At 39.9% G+C, this 17,652-nt stretch overlaps 1 protein-coding gene across 2 annotated transcripts in view; it reads right to left on the bottom strand.

The window, feature by feature from the left end:
* chs1 (chitin synthase 1) overlaps window positions 1–15,972 on the bottom strand; it is a 34,159-nt gene extending 18,187 nt beyond the window's left edge. The window contains exons 1-2 of one of the 2 annotated variants that reach the window (XM_025906831.1): window positions 15,849–15,972; window positions 4,894–4,974 (exon numbers count right to left, since the gene is read on the bottom strand). In XM_025906831.1, coding sequence (XP_025762616.1) covers window positions 4,894–4,940 — 47 coding nt within the window. In that variant the 5' untranslated portion in view covers window positions 4,941–4,974; window positions 15,849–15,972. Of the gene's footprint in view, window positions 1–4,893; window positions 4,975–5,132; window positions 5,424–15,848 lie in introns of those variants that run through there. The other variant, XM_019359330.1, reaches the window with a different exon arrangement.
* Between the last annotated feature and the right edge of the window lie 1,680 nt (window positions 15,973–17,652).

Below are 17,652 nucleotides of genomic sequence, written 5' to 3'. Positions count from 1 at the left end.
ATTTATTAAGGGAAAAAGTTCTCCAAACCAACCTCGCACTATCTGAGAAAAGTAATTGTCCACTAAACCTAACAACTGGTTACACCACAGTTGGCAACAAGAGCTGCAATCAAGCATTTGCAATAACTGGCACAGAGTCTTTCTGGTTGCTGTGGAGGTATTTTGTCCTATTTGTCTTTGCCAAATTTTATTCATTCAGCCTACAATTTCAAAACATTAATGGCCTTTTTAAATTCATGCCAAAGAATCTAAGTAGGATTTAGGTTCATACTTTGACTAGCGCACACCAAAACCTTCTTTGGGCTATTGAGTGATGGACTCTGTGGTGTGGTTTCCGATCATTGCCCTGTTGCATAACCCAAGTGAACTTGAGCTTCTTGGCACAAACTGAGGGCAGGACACTCTACGTCAGAAATTTCTGGCAAAGAGCAGGATTCATCCATTAGGGCTGGATCAGGTGACCCTGAATCCTCCCTTAGTTATGCTCCAATAGGTGTAGGCTGCTGGGGGATTCCCATAGTGAGTATTTCCTGTTCAGTCACCTTTCTCACTCAACATGTGTTAACAGACCTCTCTGCATTGAATCATACTTTTTATTAATCTCTGTCTCTCTTCCACAGCGTGTCTTTTATCCTGTCTTCCTTCTCTCACCCTAACCGGTTGCAGCAGATGGCCCCCCGCCCCTCCCTGAGCCTGGTTCTGCAGGAGGTTTCTTCCTGTTAAAAGGGAATTTTTCTTTCCCACTGTCGCCAAAGTGCTTGCTCATAGGAGGTCATTTGATTGTTGGGTTTTTTCTCTATATGTATTATTGTAGGGTCTACCTTACAATATAAAGTGCCTTGAGGACAGCAGTGGTTTTCTCCTTGTAACTCTCCCATGGACGCCATTTTTGCCAGGTCTCTTTCTCATTGTTGAATCATGAACTTTGAGCTCAACTGAGGCAAATGAAGCCTGCAGTTGTTTAAAATGTTGTACTGGATTCATGAGTCGCCCATGTGCTCTGGTGGGCCTGCCACTCTTGTTCCAAGTTTTCTCCTTTTGTGAATAATAACTGTTATTGTGGTTCATGGGAATCCATGGCTTTGTAACCCTTTCCACACCGATACATGTCAGAGACTCTGTCACACAGGTTCTGTTTATGTGACTTCTTGATTCCACAGGTCTGTCAGTAATCAAGGCCGCCTGGGAGGGCTAAAGAAACTGAACTCAGGTTTCCCAAAAATGTGGTTAACCACAGTTAATTACTTTAATTATCCTTCTGATATAAAAAAAAAACAGGAAGGGAGCCGACGTTTTCACAGCACTGTTTCTTATCATAATACTTTTACATTTGTATGGTCATGTTTACACAAATACAATAATTTATGACTACATTTATTAGGTGCAAATTGACTGCAGTGACGTTTTTAAACGAATATGTGATAAACCATGGGTGCATAGTCTATGGATGAGCCTGTAACAAGGAATAAAGTGAAGATTTTTACATTTTATACTTCAAACTATTGCTGATTGTGATCATGGTCTGTTGGGTGTTGGTTACACATAACTGGAGCTCAGTAAAAAATGAAGAATCCGCTGTTATCTACGAATCTGCCAAAGCCCTCAGTTCATCGCAAAGGTCAGAGTACAGTTTTTATTGAACAGTATTCTTTCAACTCTTCCAGAAACTCACAGTGTGCTGCATCTCTCTCTCTTTTTCCCCATTTTTTGGGGGTCTGTGTTTATTATTGTCAGTGATTGTCACTTGTCAGTGTGAAATATAGCGAAAGCTTTTAGCATGAAAGGCACAGTGTATGGTTTTGGTGCTTCCAGATTAGAATGTGACTGGCACGCAAACAGGCATCTAGGCTAATAAATTCTCAAGCAACCCTTTGGCCATAATTACACCTCTATATCTGTGTTTCCTGGCACATTAAACGTCACCCTCTCTGCCACCCCGCTGATTAATACAGAGTGCAGAATAATTATCAGGGTGTGGGTTTTTTACCTTGAGATTATGCTACTTAATAACACTGTGATCTCTGGCTTTGCCATAGCAACGGAAATACTGTTAATCCAAGGTGTGGTACAAAATTGCCAGATTGATGCTGGCAGAAGGTTGTTATATAAGGACTAGTGATATTACACTATTGCTGTTATTATTATTATTATTATGTGACGCTTGATAACTATTGGATTTTTAGGGTAAATGAGAGTGGCAGATTTTAGGAAGTAAAAAAATCTGATATCGATATACTGGATAATCTAACTTATTAAAAGTAGCTAGGAAACAAAAGTCTGCTGTCTTTAGCTTTTCCCCCAATGGCAAGTGACAAGCAGACAAGCCACTTATTTTTTAGTGTATTTATGAAACTAGTGAGTCTTCATTAGACACGACATTGATGGAAGAAATTTAACTTTTCAGATGTTTCTACCCAAAACTCACTAGGATACGTCATCATGGCCCCCTATGCTGAAAACAGTTCGAAAAAGACTTCCTGTTTTCTGGAGAAGTATTTAAAAAAATAGCTCTCAGCTCCTTTGCTCTGTGACGTCAGTAAATCATTTCCTTATGAGTTTATGGAGGAACTTGATTCAAGTTCTTTTTGTAAATTGTCCCTAACCCTATAAAAAAGGACCATAATCCAAAGCTTTATCGGTCACAGGGTATTAGTCAAAACCAAAAACACCCCCAAAAACACCAAGATGGTAACAGTGGAAAGACACAGCTTGAAGCCTTGGTAATCCAGTCAGTGAGGTAGATTTATATGTAGAGCAATTTGTGCTGAAAAGACCAGCAAAATCAGGAAAGGGCTTCAGTTCCCCAGACTCAAAAAGCTTTTACAAGAATGACTCACTATGACAACAAACTTCAGATTAGAATATTTACTTATCACACTATATGATTATCTGCAGACTGTAATCACCCAGACTCAAACAAACCAGATTCAACTTGGCTCCATCACATCATAATGTCATAACTGTCATAAAGCGTATCCCTGTTTAAGAATGCACTCGATTACATGGCCCATTAAAGCTCAAAAACCTTTTATTTCAGTAATGCTTTTTTTCCCCATAAAAAATTAAAACTGTCACACAGTTTGGCTGCCATATGTTGGGTGTTAAGAGTTTGGAAGCTGGTGTACTGGCTCACTTTGCTGTGACCTTCTAGTCAAGTTATATTACTCTCTAAAGTTGCGTAACATTTAATAAATCAGGATCAATTAACTGCAATGATTTATATAAAAGTAGTTAATATTTAAAAACTTTATAGACACCATTCCTAGCTTTACTTTAGTTTAGTGGAAGTTTAGAGGCTTTCAAATCAAAAGTTGCTGATAAAATATTGTTTTATTTTTCTTTATAACTTCATAATCACAACAAGGGTGGTGTAAAAAATCTAAACTCAGAAACAATGTCATAATTTTTGTGTCAGATATACCTACATGGAGAATATAATTACAACTTCAGCGTGTATTTAACATTTGAAATGGAGGCCCTAACAGCAGGCAGTAACAGTGGAGATGATATCAGCTACAGCAATAAAGCGAAGCACAGCAGTGCACAGAACAAATTAACTGTTTTCTTGGCTGTGAATTATATCAAATGGAAACCTGGTAACACAATACTTTATGGTGAAAAATAATATATATATGTAATATCCATTACCAACACATATCTCACCAACAATTAACCTCCTAACAATGATGAAGATGTTAATAAAACTGGATAGCGGACCCAGGGACAGGAAATTGAATAGCTGCCTGGTTCAAAGCAGCATGTGGTGTTGAATATATTTCTGTCTCATTTTCAGTGCAGCAAATAGGAAACAACTTTAAAGCTGCCGTGATGCTATGAAACATGTTCCTGCTGCAGCTTGGTCAGTCAAAGAATAACATGTGCTGTCCCTGAATCACGAAATAAATTCACTAACTGTCTGACTTCAGTAAGTTCCTGTGGTAGACAGAAATCAGAGGCAATGCTTTTACAGTGAACATAGACTAAAACCAAAAAGCTTACGTTACTCATGATTCCGAAATTTCGATAATAAGGGCAGAAAATGCAAAACGCTAAAGAGAAAGGCTAAAGAAATTTATTAGACCACAGACGCCACAGATGTCCTAAATTAACACTACTGCTAATTACTAAACACATTTTTAATGTTTCTGTAAAGGTTAATTCACCACTATCTACAAAGTTCTGTAATCAAAATGATATTTTTAAAGCACATTATTATTTTTTTGATTAAAAGGCCAAATTACAGTCATTTCCTTCCATTCCTGAATAGAAAATTAGTTTTAGTGGTTAAATGTTATACTCAATTAATTTCAGACTTCTCAGAGAAGTCCAGCGAGCTATTTGGTAACAAAAACATGAATTTCGTTTTTTATGGCCTAATAAATAACAATACAATTTTTCATTTTTAAACAACTTTTTGAGATGTTTCTAAAATATTTGTGTTCTTGTTTTTATGTCACCCTATCAATACAGATGTTACTTTTGATTTAATCAGGGGAAATTGTTCAGTTTCTTTTTTTATTCATATTTTCCTTCTTTTTTTCCTCCCATCGCAAGTTATCATGCTTCCACAGCACACAGCCAGTTTTATTAAACACCGCATGGGTCACAAAGCATAAAAGACCCAGAGGAGAAGATGGATTTCTACTGCCTAGAAAGAAAGTGTCTGCAAGATCGCTTTCTTCCTCCATTGTATGTATTTGATCAAGCAGGTTAATTAAGATCAAAGCATGGTTGGTGGACTCGTGGCCTGTCACTCATATAAATGTAATTTCCATATTTAAATTCCTCTCATGTCACATATTATGCTCAGTTTCACATCTGTGCCATTAGTTAAAGCAGAAATGAAACCACATAACCTTTATGATGCAACACACACTGTTGAAGAGTTTTTACCTGTGCCTTCCTTCTCTTTTCTTTCCTCTTTCTCTCAGATCCTCCATTCTTCTTGTTTACTCCACTGCATCAACCAGGAACCTAAAATAGATCGTTTAAAGATAGTTTAAAAAACTGGCTTTATAGCACGCATTTTAAATGAAACCACGTTCAGGACATAGACAAAAAAAAAACTTTAAACAATATTAGCATTGACTTAATCGACACATATTTAAATGTAAAAAATAGAGATACTCTACCTTGATAACTGCCCTATGATTAAATCTTTTTCTTAAGTGTCCAACTATCTGAAGCTGAAGCTCTTGAAAAAGTCTGCCTTCAGTGCCAACCCAAAATAAAAAATCTAAATCAAAAATCAAACACCAGCTACTGTTTTAAAATGAAGTAAAACATCAATAAAATAATGTGAAATGCCAAATCAAGACTCCACACCGGTGTAAAATTCAATTTAGAAACGCCTATACTAATAATTGGCCTGACCCAGCTACCTCGCTCCGTTGGTCTGTCAGGGAGTTTGTCCTTTGTACATCTGATTTATTTTGTGCCTTATCACAGTTTATGAAAGTGACACCCATATAGACAGTAAGGCACAACCCCCCCATGTATGCGTTCTGATGATCATAGTTTACAAAGCTATGGAAACCAGGAAGTGTGTGTGGATTTCGCAGGAGACGATATTTAACCACGACCAAAGGTTGCTGTAATCACTCATCATGAGTAAGCTAATCAAACTGGGAATATATTCCTGCTTGTGTGGGTGATGGAAAGGGCTCAAAGCTTGTCGCTGATCAGAAATTTCTGGTTATCTATCCACTTCTTTATGAGGGGCGGTAAAGTGGTACAAGGTTCATTTACGCTGACACACACGCACAAATGTGGACTCTAGCCTGCTTATACTTCTCGTACTGCTGCTTTTGGATCACTGTTTGTGTACACACCCTTTGTGCCTTAAGTAACGTTTATACTTACACTGACTAAAGTTAACCCTGGGCAATAATAATGCTTCACAGAGGGTCACTACTAATATGTTAGAGGGTCTCATCTACATGAGATGAACAATTAATTCCTCTCAGTACAGCCAAATGTCATCACTGGGATATGACTCCAAGATGTCGGCTATAGTATTTTTGGAATGAGTTTTGTGTACTTATTAGAGTTAAACCTGAATATTTGGTCTGCTGTCAATCCTTTCACTGAAAGCAGAGATCATGTACATAATTTATGTCAGTTCATCCCATCGTTGCGAATCTACTATTTTTTAAAGCAACTGACAGAAAATCTGCCAGTAAAAAAAAAAGTAAAGTCACATCTTGCTACCACCACAGCCTGTATATGAAAGATGTCTACAACTACCTTGAAACCTATTATTTTGTAAACTATGATTTTAAGTTTAATTACTTTGCTTTGGAGTGTGACATTTTCATACTTAGAACCTGCTAATGGGTCCTATGTAACTGCATGAAAATAAAAATAAAATATCAGAATTTCACTCAACAAATACAGACTTTTTGGACTGATTGTCTGTCAAAGCAGGCCGTATCATCAGTCAGGGCATGCTTTTTTGTCTCGCAATAAAAATGCCTCAAAAAGGCACCAATAGCAGAAATAGGTGTAGTTGTCCAGTTAAGTGACTACGTTTATTGAGGTAAGTGGATGAAAGTGATGGCTAAAACTTCAAAATCCAAAGAGCTGAGTTATCTAAAAAAAGTCACTACCTTACCCTACGGGAATTATGAAATAGGAATCAGCTATATAAATTTACTTATCAATTTACTTATCAGTATCCTGGGTTTAAAATGAGAGCATCCATGAACTGAGCTGGATGTGGACCAAGCTACAAGTGGCTGTTTGAGGAACTACAGCTGTAGGTGCCTCCGTGTTCCTGCTTATTACTATTTTTTATTATTTTAAGGTTAAATCCCCGTTGACTGTTACTGCAGCGAGAACTATTCTTCCTGAGGTGCACAGATGAAAACAGTACAGAACATTCCAACTCAAACTACGGACAAAGTGAATAAAAGAACACGACGAAACTGAAAAAGCGATTTCAACTTCAACAGCAAATAGTCAGATATACCACAAAGCAAGGAAAAAATATTACAGATATGGGCTTCAAGAATTAGGTGCTGCTCTCACTACTGAAGGTGTAGGAGAGCAGAAGGAAGGAATAGCAAGAGGATAGTGTGGAAATGCTACAGTTGCTACTGTAGAAAGTGGCGCCATAAACAAAACAGTGGGTAATGTCATGACTGTGGTTGTATCTAGCTTTTATATACACCTAACTCACATGTTGTCAGTATTTTTGTGAGAGCTGCTGTAATACTTCATAATTAATAAACTACTTTACTTGTAATTGACTCAGTGAATGCGAAAAATACTGATAATGCTTATGTTGTTTTCACCTAAAGCTCAGTAGGCATCACAGGAAGCAGAACACTTTCGAATGTTGTTGTGAACTGATGCTTCTATAAATTCGACTGAATTACACTGTTATTATTTTCTAACTTGATCTAAATCCAGATTTATGGTTTGGGGTTCAACATTAGTGGAAAGGTTTTAAATCTCTGGGCTGAACATGGTTTAAAGTCCACCATTTTTAGCAACACGTAACAACACAGAGCTTCTTTCTTCTTGCTGGGCTCATGTGAAACCCTGTTTGACTGTTACCACTGGGTGTCAGTACAGGGCTTTGAGTTTATCCTGTGCTTATGCTTGAATGATTTTCAGTTTCATGTGTGTGTGCAAAGAAATGGATTCTATCCATGAATGTTTGTGTGGGTCAATAGTTTCTCCATGCCACTTTCATCTTCGTGTGCTTTTTTTTCTGTATGTGTGCAGCTATGGAGCCATGTACTTGAATGTTAATGTGTCCGTCTATTTGTGTGTGTCCATGTGCATTTTGTCCATATGTACGTGCAGTGTGAGCTCAAAAGAATGTGTCTGTCAGTTTGTGGACTCTCATTAAGATGCTTTGCCAGTGCATAATAAGCTGGCCATATGGTCAACATGGCAGTGGCGTCTCCCCCCACCTTCAGGTGGTGGAGTTTGAGAGAAAAGCAGTCCCACAATAATAACAACACACAGCAACCACAGTGCAAGGCAGGAGAGAGAGAGCAGATTTAATGGGTTTAATTTGGAGAAGCAATGAAAAACCTTTATAAAACATCTCTAATTGTTCGTAAAAGGAGCAGGCGTGGCTAACAGACCACAAGAAGTTATATCAGGCATGAGTTTAGCCTTTCTCAGTAGCTGTGATCTCAGCTCAACAGTCCTGCTCCATGATCTGTAAAATGTGCTCGACATCACAGAGGTGATGTCACAGAGGGTATTGTTAGTGCTATTCACAGCTGATGCCTCTCAGATCTACAGAAAGGTCAGTGGCAAGGTATCCATGCCTGACTCCAATGTGGACTCGCTGAACTCTTTTGTGCCAAACTATAATTAGTAGCCATATGGGCTGTGTGTTGAGAATAAATACCTGCTGTAGACACACATGGACATGCTATGTTAACTCTGACTGTTTATCAGTGGCTCAGAGGTTATAGAAGTGGAAGAGTTGAGCATGCTAATTAATCAAAATTTAGAATTTAACCCCTTTAGCATCCTCTTCCAAAAGATAGTTACTTAATTGCTCATAAAATAGAATTTCAGCATTAACATTTCACTTTAGGTTAAAGGTCTGATGCCACTGCCCATTCTGCAGCTGTAGCTTCTAGCTTTCAGCTTATTGTTTCTGATGTGTATATTTAGATTCCCATATAAGAATGTGAGCAACCACTCCCAGCCAGCGTGCTCATTGTGCAGTATCTGTCCAGAATGAAATGGTGCTGCAGTAAATGAGGGTGTTGTGATAAAAGTCACAGCTCCTGCAAGCCCAGGGGACTTAGATAGTTTTCTCAGCACTCCCAGCAGTCAGTAGACCAAACTAGGGCTAAAATGCTTTTAAAGACTTGAAGTATATTTGAAAGTTAGACAGAAAGCGGACTCCTGTGGGATGTCCATGTTGCTCTGTTTCTGTTTGATGTAGCCAGTAAATATTATCAGACAGTAATTTGATGCATTTTCCACGAAAAAAAAAGTTCATAAAAGGAATCCCCAGCCCTCGTTGTATTTTCTTCCCTCTAGTAGTCAAAAATTATTGCTTTGAAACTACCATTTAATGTGTACTTGAGAAAAACATTTAGCTTCCAACTGTTTCAGCAGATATGTTCAAAAGCCAAAGAAGATTGTACTGCCACTGAGCTGGATGAATGGGAAAGCAAGTATTGCTGATCAGCACACTAAGGGAAAATAAATACAAGCAGAAAGAAAGTTATGAACAGCAAGGGTGTTTTGCTGGCTTGAGGGCAGCGATTTGGTCTGATTGTGCTAAAGAAAAAAAAAAAACAGCATTTAGGTCAGGATCAGTTAAGGTAAAGCACCCTCCAATCCATTCAACACACACAGCAAATATTTTTCTCTCCTGTGATCAACTTGAAAGGAAGTCCCATAAAACTAAAATGACAAAACAGTGTTTACTACAAGCCACGATATAAATTGTGCAAGATATCAATTTGCAGCTCTATCTCCTATAAGGATTTACTTCCTATTCAGCAAAAATGCAGGTTTTCTTAGGAAAGCATAAACAAATGGACTCAAGGAGTCCATTTGTTCATTGACAAACACATTTTTAATGAATTTACCTTTGCCGTTGCCCCCTTTCAGGCAACAGCTTGATGAGACAGAACTTATCACCCTCCTAACAAACAAATACATGAGCCAGGACCACTATAACCAATAAAACTGTTGGGGGTATATTTTAATTTGAGCCATTATACTTTAAAGCCCTATAGTTTTAAAAATAAAAGGTCATAAAAACAGGCAGCTCGGTGGAGCAGTGGTTAAGAGCATCAGAATAAGAAGGCTCTGGGTTTGATTGTTGAGTTTGCATTTTTCCTGCGTGTGTTCTCTCTGACACACACACACACACACACACAGGTGTTGCGGGAGTATGGGGTGTCTGGCCCACTGCTACGGGCCATTCGATCCCTATACAACCATTGTAAGAGTTTGGTTCGCATTGCCGGCAATAAGTCGGACTCGTTTCCGGTGGGTGATGGGCTCCGCCAGGGCTGCCCTTTATCACCGATTCTGTTCATAATTTTTATGGACAGGATTTCTAGGCGCAGCCAAGTGGCGGAGGGCTTTCACTTCGGTGGCCTCAGAATCTCATCTCTGCTTTTTGCGGATGATGTGGTTCTGATGGCTTCATCGGGTGGGGGCCTCCAGCTCGCACTGGAACGGTTCGCAGCCGAGTGTGAAGCAGCGGGAATGAGGATCAGCACCTCCAAATCTGAGGCCATGGTTCTCAGCCGGAAAAGGGTGGAATGCCCACTCCGGGTCGGGGATGAGTTCCTGCCCCAAGTGGAGGAGTTTAAGTATCTCGGGGTCTTGTTCGCGAGTGATGGGAGAAGGGAGCCGGAGATCGACAGACGGATTGGTGCTGCGGCTGCAGTGATGCGGACGCTGCACCGGTCCGTCGTGGTGAAGAGGGAGCTGAGTGTAAAAGCGAAGCTCTCAATTTACCGGTCGATCTACGTCCCGACCCTCACCTATGGCCACGAGCTGTGGGTAGTGACCGAAAGAACGAGATCGCGGATACAAGCGGCAGAAATGAGATTCCTCCGAAGGGTGGCTGGCCTCTCCCTTAGAGATAGGGTGAGAAGTTCGGCCATCCGGGAGCGGCTCAGAGTACAGCCGCTGCTCCTCCACATCGAAAGGAGCCAGTTGAGGTGGTTCGGGCATCTGACAAGGATGCCCCCTGGGCGCCTCCTGGGTGAGGTGTTCCGGGCATGTCCCACCGGGAGGAGGCCCGGGGCAGACCCAGGACGCGCTGGAGAGATTATATCTCTCGGCTGGCCTGGGAACGCCTTGGTGTTCCCCCGGATGAGCTGGAGGAGGTGGCTGGGGAGAGGGAGGTCTGGGCTTCTCTGCTTAGGCTGCTGCCCCCGCGACCCGACTTCGGATAAAGCGGATGAGGATGGATGGATGAAGGATGGTGTTCTCTCTGAATAGTCTGACTTCCCCCCACAGTCCAAAGACATCTACGTTAGGTTAGTGATTCTAAATCGGCCATAGATGTCAATATGAGCATGAATGTGTTAGGTTAGGGCTGTGTGCAGGCAGGAGTGGTAGCAGGAGGACCCACAGTGCAGACTCTCGGAGGCAAAAAGGTGAACTCAAAAACAGCTTTAATGCTGAACTCAAAATAACAATCTTCCAAAGTGCAAAATAAACTCAGGCAAGCAGACAGAAACACACAGCATAGTAAACGGTAGAACGCGACAGAGAGCACAGGAAAACACAGGGCTTAAATACGCAGAGGGGGTAATCAGGGAATGGGCAACAGGAGGGAAACACAGCTGGGGCAAATCAGGACTAACGAGACAAAGAAGCGTAAACTGAACACAATGAGAAAAGACAGAGACCTTCAAAGTAAAACAGGAAACACAACACAGACTGAACTTACAGACACAGACTGACTGGACACGGGGATATAGCAACTAAGGATACACAGAGACGCGAACTAGACAAGGGGATACAGCTGACAGGGGAGACAGAGCAACTAGAGACGACAGAGACAAACCATAAGACAGAACTCAAAGAAACCAAAGACTAGAAATGATAAATAATATAATAAACTCAAAAGCCCCGGGTCAACGACCCAGGCATCCTAACAGAATGGTTGTCTGGCTCTCTGTGTTAGTGACCTGTACCTGTTGTGACATGACTTTTGTCTCTTGTGACAGCTGAGATAGTCTTTAGCGCCCCCTGCCTGTTACCCCGAATGGAGACGCGATTAGGGACAAGTTTTTCCTCCTTCAAATATGGAGCTAAGAACCTATAGGCTTCAATCTGACACACCAACACAAATCTCTGTCCTAACGAGGACACACGTGATCTTTTTCTTAGGATTTAGGTATGAACACAAAGCCAAAAGCTATTGAAGAATTTCCACAAGATAAAGAAAATTTTAAAAGTTAAAAAAGTTGATAGAGCACATGCTGCATAATCCATCTGGCCAAAAATGCGGTGCTGTGCAGCAAATAAAAGGTAAGAGATTTAAATAAAGCTGAGTAGCATATGTGGTTTACTGTACTGGTATTGCAGTATGACATATTTGTTTTAATATTCCTTGGAACTGCTTATACTAGATTAAGGAAAAACAATGATAAAAATCAACTAACAGAAACAGAATATAAAATAGTGTGCAAAGGTATTAAGCCACCCCTCATTTGTTTATTTTGCCAAGAAAACAGAAAAGGTGATTTATTGAAACACGTGCAAACATACATGGAGTTTGTACAACTCAGTTCAGTTCAAATTGGCAACTTTTATTCTTCAACACAGCCTGAAATCTCTTAGGAAAGCTTTTTTGCAATTTCTTTAACTTGTCTTCAAGAACAAGTGCTTCCAACCCAAGCTCTTTTTTGGAAACTGGTTGCCTTTTGTTCAGCTGTCTGTCAGGATGATCCCACACTGCTTCAATATTGTTGAGGTCCAGGGTCTGGAGAGGCCATTGCATGTTTTTCTATCCAGGTATGCTTTTACTGCTTTGGCAGTGTGTTTGAGATCATATTCATGCTGAAAAATGAAGCTGTTGCCAATCAGTTGCTTTCCAGATGGTGGTTTAAAATCTGTCAGTACTTCTCTGTGTTCTTAATTCCAATTCTTAATACTTAATTCTTAATACTGTACTTATAGATGATTTAATCAATCTATCTATCTATCTATATCTATCTATCTATCTATCTATCTATCTATCTATCTATCTATCTATCTATCTATCTATCTATCTATCTATCTATCTATCTATCTATCTATCGGGGTTCCGCTTTTTTGTCCTTGTTGGTGAAAATTTTTTTTTTTATGCCTGTCAAACTGTATTATCTTTGGTATTTCTCATAGATTCAACTGGATATTTTTTTATATTTTTGTGAAAAGCTGCTGGTAACAAAGTACCGAAAGACGCAATTTTGATTCTTTGCTAAATTGTCTGTTATATATAGACAAATCTGGTTCATCCCTTGAGTTAAGAGTCATTCTTATTTTTCAGTCATTCATATGCTAGTGTTAGGTGTCTCAATAATAGATTAAAAACCCTCTAAGAATGGATAGATACTGGACTGGACTCAAAATTAGTAAAAAAGCAGCCATCATCCAAAGAAAAACCTAACTCTCCAAGCTTGGAGAGTTATGACAGTTATCGTTGATGACTGCAAACTGCAGTGACTGAATCAGGCTATAAATGCACCTCTACACGGTCACTGCCAGTACTGGTATACAGAGAAAATCCTAGGGTTGGATTTATTCTACTGATGGTGCAGTTTTTCTGTCCAAAAGATCTCATTCTGCTCTTTAATCAAACTCCACAACCGGAACCACAATTCTCCACTCGGATTTTGTTTTTCTCCCCTGCAGCCTTGATAAACTATGTGTAACAGCATGTGAACCAGTTCACCACCTGCTGCTGCAAGTTTTGGTTGGAGAAGCCCACCAGCTTGCTTTGGAAGTCCCAGATCTCGCTACGACTACCGCTGCCAGCTACATGGCAAGATGGTGGGGTTGGGAACTGTTTGCACGACACTGGAGAGAAGCGGCCCAATAGTGACCTGGCAAGCCTAAAGGTATGTTAACCCAAGCAGTTACTGATATTTCTAAATAAAATTCCCAACATTAAAATACTTTCTATAAAAATAAACTCAATTCTTACCCTTTAAAAGAGATTTTATGCCAAATTGTCAGTTCGGCCATGTCTATGTGTTGGAGTTTGGAAAACTATCTGTATTTGTGTGTGTGTGTGTTGGTAAATGTCCAGAGAGAATGCTGAATATATAAGTGAGACCATAAGGTAGATGTTTATCTTAAGATAGACTCTTCAGTGGAGCAAGAATCTGTCCATTAAGAGTAGCTAATGGCTCATATATACTGACTCTATTACTGTTCTACCAGTCAAACTGAATATTACTGCAGCTTCCATTCTGCTGTTTATTTGAGATGCATGGAAACTGACTCTGCTGGCTATTATATCATGAATTAATATGGTGGAAATATTGACAGTGAGATTGACTTCTCTCTGCTCACTTATTGAAAATTATTAATTGGATTTGTGAGGCTGACAATGCCATTGTCCTAATCTTTTAGTATTAAATTATACAGTCAGCAAAGTCCAGTGGTACAGTGAATCATCTGGCAATGGTGGTTCGATTCCTCGCTCCTGATTCCATGCCAAAGTGCCCTTGATCAGGACTCTGTACCCTTATGTGCTCTGGGTGAGCAGGTCAATGACATTACCTTCTTGTTAGAGTGAGATGCACTCTTAAGTTGGTGACCTACATCTACACTGCTTCACATTTAATGTGCTCATCATTATAGACTCCAGACTCGCCCGGGACATTACATTACTCAGCCTTGCAAGTAAATTATCAATGAGTGCAAAGATCTCCAGGTCACCTTCAGCAATAGATAGTGGAAAGTTGATGTTTTTAGACCAAGCCAAAAAAAAAAAATATAATGGTTAATTAAGCATGCTTTCTTGAGCTAGTTGGGGCGCTTCTTCTGCACGACGTGTGTACCTCACTTCAACAATTTTTTAAGTTAGCTTTTCTTGTGCAATGATGTTTATTTTCATGTTCAGTATACTTTTTGTCAGTAAAGACTGGTGTTCATTTGAAGTGGTTTTTAAAGATATATGGATAACTGTGTAGGTTTACAACAGCTACTAGATTTCTACCACAAAATGTTATCAGTACTAATAATACTGGTTTTTCAAATAACATTAGAAGTTTGCAGACTTAGTGAAACAAGTTTAATTAAGAAGGAATCTCATTCATTTCAGTTAAAATTCATATTTGGGTCTGTTTGTTCTGTATTTATTGGACTTTTTTGCCACCAAAGAGCTAAAATTATTGGCACTGTTTGCAGTCTTAGTGCTGGTAAATTAAAAAAAGTAGGTCAGAAGAGTTTAGATTTTTCCTTTCTGAACAAACCAAACAGCATATCAGAAATTTTTGGACAGAAATACAGGAATAAAGCTTAGGTTTGATTCATTTCACTTCTGTTTAGGACATTTAGTTTAAAAGGGAAAGTGAATTTTTTTTTCACATTCAACAAAAGACCTTCTGGGAAATAAAAAAGCAAGATAAATTTCTTTTTTGGATAAGATGATTGAAATAAGCGAAAACTCTGCTTGTCCTTAAAGAACAATTTGCAGGAGACAGTAATGAAGCATAACACTGAGAATTACTTTCTTTTTTCCTACCTCATGGCTTCTTATTGTAGATCAAGTTGTTGAATGTGTGTTATTAGGTTTTGTCTGTCTTTCTAGAAGAAAAGATTCTGAAGTAATTGAAGGCCGGCAGAAAAATGCTTCTCCTCTCTTTGAGGTTTGACAAACTTTACTTTAAACTGGCTCATTGTTACATATACAAAATGATGCGAATGTTTAATTATCTATGTTGCTAAAAAGGCAGCACTGCAGTTACTACGTCATCAAGGGTCAAGCAATTTGGATTAATAACTTTGTATCATTTTATATGATGTAGCTCTAGAGGTAACTTATATTGATTGTCTGAAAGCATAGCAATTAAGTTTGTATTTAAAGACATCAACCGCAGGGATGGAAATCGCACAATAACTCACAATGATGGTACAGCGATTATTGTTCTAACTTACACCTTGTAGTGCAACCTGGACACATTCTAAATGGTGCGCCTGCCACTCATTGGGTGTTTCATGTCTTAACGTCACCTGGGCAACACAGCTGGGGGTGATCAGGCCCTGACTTGTCTCCAGGTACACATCACAAGATATCACTCCTCTTGAGCCAAAGCTTTTCTGTAGTTTCCCAGATGTTTTTGAAGGCTTTACTCCTTTACAGATCCCCAAGAACTCTAGGTATGGGTGTAGACACTGACCTGCAAAGCCTCTACATCCCACCTCCACAGGCTCACAGAGTGCCATCCACTCCTGCCTCTGCTGATCAGCTACCAGTGCCACATATTTTGCCCTTTTTTTCTTCCTGCACCTCCTCCAATTGTTTTTTTTTTCTTCAAGGGATGGTCAGCTCCAGCAGTATGACTTGCTGGCCTGAGTGTGACATACAATACAATACAATACAATTTTATTTATATAGCACGTTTAAAAACCAGAGGTATGCCAAAGTGCTTCACAGAACCAATTAAGAGCAATAACAGATACAAATACAATTAAAGCTGCAAGCAGCGATATGAGGGCCCTCGCACCCCCGGCGCGTCGAGCCAAGCCCAACACCTAAAACCAGCGCTTCCGATCTGATGTCACATTGATGGAATTCATGCATTTAACCACCAGCTAAAATTTCATCTCATTCAACCATTATTATAGTCGTCCCACTAGGTGGCGCTCTAACCATTACTGACAAGTGGCATAACAAACATTTCCGAGCTCGAGTCTCATCACGCCTGTGACCTTTGGGAGAGATTGGACATTGTGTTTTTGAGCGACAGCAGGTTACTGCTTTTTGGCGAGTGATTGAAACTCCACGTGCCGCCATGACCACCCCGTTTCCCTGAACGTAAAAAGCTTCGCAATTTAACATCACAAAGGTCTTTAGATTCCACACACAGGAGATCGCGTAAATCTAATGAAATCCCTTGGAGGAGTTCGTCAAAGTATGAGGCCTGAAAAGAGGGGAAAATGTCGCCAAATTTACACATTAATTTTAAAATGGCTGACTTCCTGTTGGATTTGGGATATTGCTCCAAGAGACTTTTTTGTACATCTTGATATCTCCAATAAGCTTGCCAGGTTTCAGACTCATACATAAAACACAGAGCAGGGGCTGTTGTTTTGAAATTTTGTAGGGGGCGCTGTGGAGCCATTTTGCGCTGTTCAAGGAAAATGAACATATAAAAAGAAATCCCTCATCAAATTAGAGGTGTGCGCCAAATTTCAAGACTTTTTAAACTTTTCAAGCCCCTCAAAAGCCACTTCATCTTTCATGGTGAACTGCGTTGCCACCAGGGTGCGCCGTTCAGTTTATAGTCACAATTTTCTCACTGAAGCATCAAGAGGGACTGATGGTGATATTCACCGCTTTTGAGGTGGCCACGATGAACCTGTGAAAATCAGTACAACAAAATGAAAGACATGACATTTCCTGGTGCCACTAGGTGGCGCTCTACGTATTCCTGACAATGGGCATATCAATCTGTTCAGGGCGGGTCTGACATCATCCCTGTAAAATCTGGTACTGGTCAGATTGGATTTCATTGAGTTACACTAATTTGTTTCTTCATGGCGAGACCTCAATGTTCGCCATGCTGCTGGGGTCACACCCTTCAGCGAAAACTCACAGTTTTCTCTGTAACCCAAGACCAACTCCTTAAGGCTTTCCTGGAGAAATTTGAGGCTGCAGATGTCACCCATTACAATACTGTACCCCAAAGTGTAAAACATGACATTTCCTGTTCCCACTAGGTGGCGCTGTCCCTGATGTCAAATATGGCAGTTGAAATATGTTCAGGGGTGGAGCCTTATCATATGTGTCCACTTTGGTCAAGGTCGGACAATGTATGACAGAACGAGAGGCAATAAGATTTTCATGGCGAGTCATCGAAATTCGCCGTGGCGCCACGGCGTCACCGTATCCCGAAAACTCAAAAGCTCCACAATTTAACATGGCCCAGGTGTGTAGTTGACACTGACCAAATATGAAGCTTGTACGATGAAATTCCAATG

This window comes from Oreochromis niloticus, linkage group LG1, assembly GCF_001858045.2.
Source record: "Oreochromis niloticus isolate F11D_XX linkage group LG1, O_niloticus_UMD_NMBU, whole genome shotgun sequence".
NCBI lineage: Eukaryota > Metazoa > Chordata > Actinopteri > Cichliformes > Cichlidae > Oreochromis > Oreochromis niloticus.
The sequence above is the reverse complement of the archived record's forward strand: the minus strand, read 5'-3'. Positions and strand labels throughout refer to the sequence as shown.